The 3,434-nt window shown below is 54.9% G+C and overlaps 1 protein-coding gene across 1 annotated transcript in view; it reads left to right on the top strand.

Annotated features, from left to right (window-relative positions):
• The first annotated feature begins 2,386 nt into the window (after window positions 1-2,386).
• The window catches only part of DOC2B (double C2 domain beta), a 28,666-nt gene continuing 27,618 nt past the window's right edge, over window positions 2,387-3,434 (top strand). Inside the window, exon 1 of the mRNA XM_017730885.1 lies at window positions 2,387-2,392. Coding sequence (XP_017586374.1) covers window positions 2,387-2,392 — 6 coding nt within the window. The remainder of the gene's footprint in view (window positions 2,393-3,434) is intronic.

The raw sequence follows: 3,434 nt of genomic DNA, 5'->3' as shown, positions 1-3,434 counted from the left end.
AAGGCTTTAATTTGGCATTATCCCTTTGTGCTCTCTCCAGGCTCTTCTCCAGCAGCACTAGCAGAGCAGGGGGGTTCCAAGAGATTTTGAGTTGACAAAGTAATAAATAAAGAACCAGTGGGTCAATCACTGAATCCCTGGCAAGCAGTGGGATGTGCTTTCCATTTGGAAAGGAATTGGTCAAACTGGAATCAGCCCCTGCTCTCATTGATTCAACCCTGGAACAGCAGAATTTGATGCTTAGCATTTGTAAGAAAATGGGTTGAACTGTGTCCTTTTGGATGTGTGTTTAATCCATGTGCTGCAGTTTTGGGGGCTGTAGGAATATCCCTTCTGTTTGCCCACTTGCAGGGCAGTTCCAGAGGAGGAAGCTGGGCTGTGGCACAGGGAGAGTGAGTGCCACAGGCTTTTTCTGGATGTGCTTTGTGCCCCTGTTCAGGACAACATTGAAATTAAAACCTGGGGGTTTTCGGAGCCTGGGTTGGAGTTGGAGTGATGGTTCCTGCATCCCACGTCCCAAGTACACTGTCACAGGTGCTGAACAGGATCTTGTTTTCTTGGGAGAAAACATGGCTTTTGACAGGCACAATTGCTCTTCCCCCTCATCCCATCCCTGCTTTGATGCTGGCCCTGTGATGGCCACCTCCACCTTCCCTGAAGGATGCCCCCACTTCCTACAGGGATGGATATTCCCTGTCAGAGTGGCTTTGCTTCCTGCCAGGCAGAGCTCTGGGTTAAAACTGGCGTTTTAACATTTAAACTCTGTCTCTTCCCTCTTGGGGGGCTGCTGGGGAAGTCAAATTCCCCCTTTCAGGGCAGCAGAGGCCACATGCGTGGGCACAGCAGCAGCTCTGACTCGCCCTGGCAGAGCCAGGGATCAAATCAAGTCACATTCCAGGGCATTAGACAGACGGTGGGAATTAAGAGCTTTACCTGGAAACTGGCTTTGTATCTGCAAGCCCTGCTTTTGTCTTCCAGCCCAGCTCTCTATTTTTGTCCCTTTCACCTTCCGTGTTGTCGTGTGTGACAGTGTGTGCTGCCAGCCCCAGTCACGCTTGGGGAGCCCTCGGTAGATTTGGGGCTGTGCAGCCCCCAAGGAAACACTCAGGCAGTAAGGGAAGGTAGGAAAAGTGTGGTTTATCAAAACCAAGCTGATCTGGGACTCATTAAAAGCTAAGAAAAGGCTCCAGCTGCTTTCTAGGCTTGGGATAGGGTAGGGATGAGAAATCCCACCTGGGCTATTAGCAGTGAGTCTTGGTTTTTGTTTATCTCAGTCTATGAGGCTGGTGATGGGGTGTTCCTTGAGGCCCACTCTTGCCCTGCTTCAGGGAGTTTGTCTGCTTCAATTCTGCCTTTTTTGTTCCCTTGTTGCTCTTCTGAATCCCTGGGTGAGCTGAGCATCTCTCAGTGGGTGCCGCTGGGCCCTGATCCTGGCTGTGGGCGGTGGATGCAGGAGGAGGAAGAGCTCAGAGGTTCACCTTCATTCCCAGAGCCTCGATTTTCTGTCCTATAGAATAATCCCTGCCTATTTGGGTCTTGTGCTCTTTGAGGAAACATTTGGAATGATGATGACGCTTTTGTAATGGTAGTAACGGCATTAGTCTCTCACACGTAACTTGATTTTATTCATTTATTTATTTGCCCTTTCTGAGAGGAAATTGCTGCAATTTTCTGGGCATCAGGCCCAATTTCTGCCTCGTTCTGTCTGAGTGCACACCACATCCTGGATGCTGCACCCAAAGATGGAGCCTGTGTGGATGAACACACCCGAATACGGAGGCACCTCCTTGCGCTCGCCGTGATGTTCCCACCCGGCATCGGCCCACCTGCAAGATTTTCAGCCTCCATGTGCAAAGCAGGTGGTATTTCCATCTGAATTAATGTCCTGGGAGTCCTTGGATGTGGGGAGGGGATAAAACTGTCTAAGAGTGGATCTGCTGTTAGACCTGCAACAGGCAGGAGCCACCTCCGAGTGAAAATATGGCAGGGACACAAAGGAGCAGTGAGCTGTCTCCTGTTCTCCCAGGTCATTAGAGCGTCCTTAGATGTGCTTCATGTCTAGGTACAGAGCAGTGACAAGTTTGGATGCTTCAGGAGAGAAACAGTCACTTCCCTGTGAGGACTAAATTAGGTTGGTTTGCCTGGTGTCAGCGTGTTATGACTCAGGGACGTGCGTTAACATTTACCAAAATCTGAATGAACTGAGCTCTGCATTAGACAGAAAGGTTGGGTGTCATTTTGTTGGGATTTGGGGGAAATCCTCTGAAGAACAGAGCTTTGTTTTTAATAGACACCTGCATGCCATGCTGCAGGAGACTGCAGCCCTGTGTGCATCGCTAAGGGATGTGCCAGGCTACCTGGTGGGCCAGGCTGTGGGCAGCTGGACATGGTGGTGGGTGACCAGAGCACACCAAGTGTCCCAGCCTCACTCCAGACCCGCCAGAACTGAGCCAGCAGAGAGGCTGCACGGGGGGTGCTGCTCCTCTGAAATATTTCAGACACATTTTCCTGGGCAGGGTGAGTTACCGGGCAGCATTTGCACCATTTTCTCACAGTGTTTCTCTTCTGGCACTCCTTGCTAAAAAGTCCACTTCCAGTAGCTTGTGAAGGCACAGATTTATTGATTTGAACACAGGGGGAGGTGAGTAAAAACAGCAGTTTGAGACCAGCTCCCTGAGCAAAGCACAGCTCAGCATTTTCAGGGGAGCCTGTGGCAGGAGCCTGTCCCTGTCCTGGCTGGTGCTGGGGCCCTGGCCGTGCCCAGGAAGGAGCAGGAGGGGTGCTGAGCATGGCCACACTGGCACAGGGCCCTGGCCCAGCCCACGGCTCGCTCCTCTGTGATGCTGTACCAGCCCCATGGCACAGCCACACGCTGGCTGGCAGAGGCTGTGCCACCCGGGCCACGAGCAGGGACCATGTGTTGCTTCGCCCCTGGTGTGTTTGCAGGAGCTCGTCCAGCTGGTGCTGAGCTCTGGGGGGACATTGCTGTGGGCTGGGGCAGCCAGGGCAGCAGGGATCTGAGTGGGGCTGTCCCTTCCCTGCTGAGCCACGGGGAGCGGGCAGCGGTGCCATCAGGATGTGGCACAGCATCTCCCTGGCACAGCCTGCGAGGAGCCGGGAGGGCAGGGGGGCTGCCACGGTCCCTGGGGGCTCTCAGGGTCTCTGGGGGCTGTCACGGTCCCTCTCCACGGCGCGCCGGGATGCGGCACAGCAGGACGATGGCTCCTGACACTGCCCGGTGACCTCAACCCCCTGCAGGGGTCTGGCAGGGACCAGCCCTGCTCTGGCAGGGAGGTGAATCCAAGCCCACCTCCCCACGCCCCATCACTCCATCTTCTGCCGGCTGCCCCCGGGGGTCCGGGGCTGTGCTGGGGAAGGGGCGGGGGGCCGGCTGCCCACGCTGGTGGCCGTGTGGCCGGGGCGGCGGGCCGGCC

The sequence above is a fragment of the Corvus brachyrhynchos genome, unplaced genomic scaffold, assembly GCF_000691975.1.
Source record: "Corvus brachyrhynchos isolate BGI_N302 unplaced genomic scaffold, ASM69197v1 scaffold283, whole genome shotgun sequence".
Taxonomy (NCBI): Eukaryota; Metazoa; Chordata; class Aves; order Passeriformes; family Corvidae; genus Corvus; species Corvus brachyrhynchos.
This window is presented reverse-complemented; position numbering and strand designations above follow the sequence as displayed.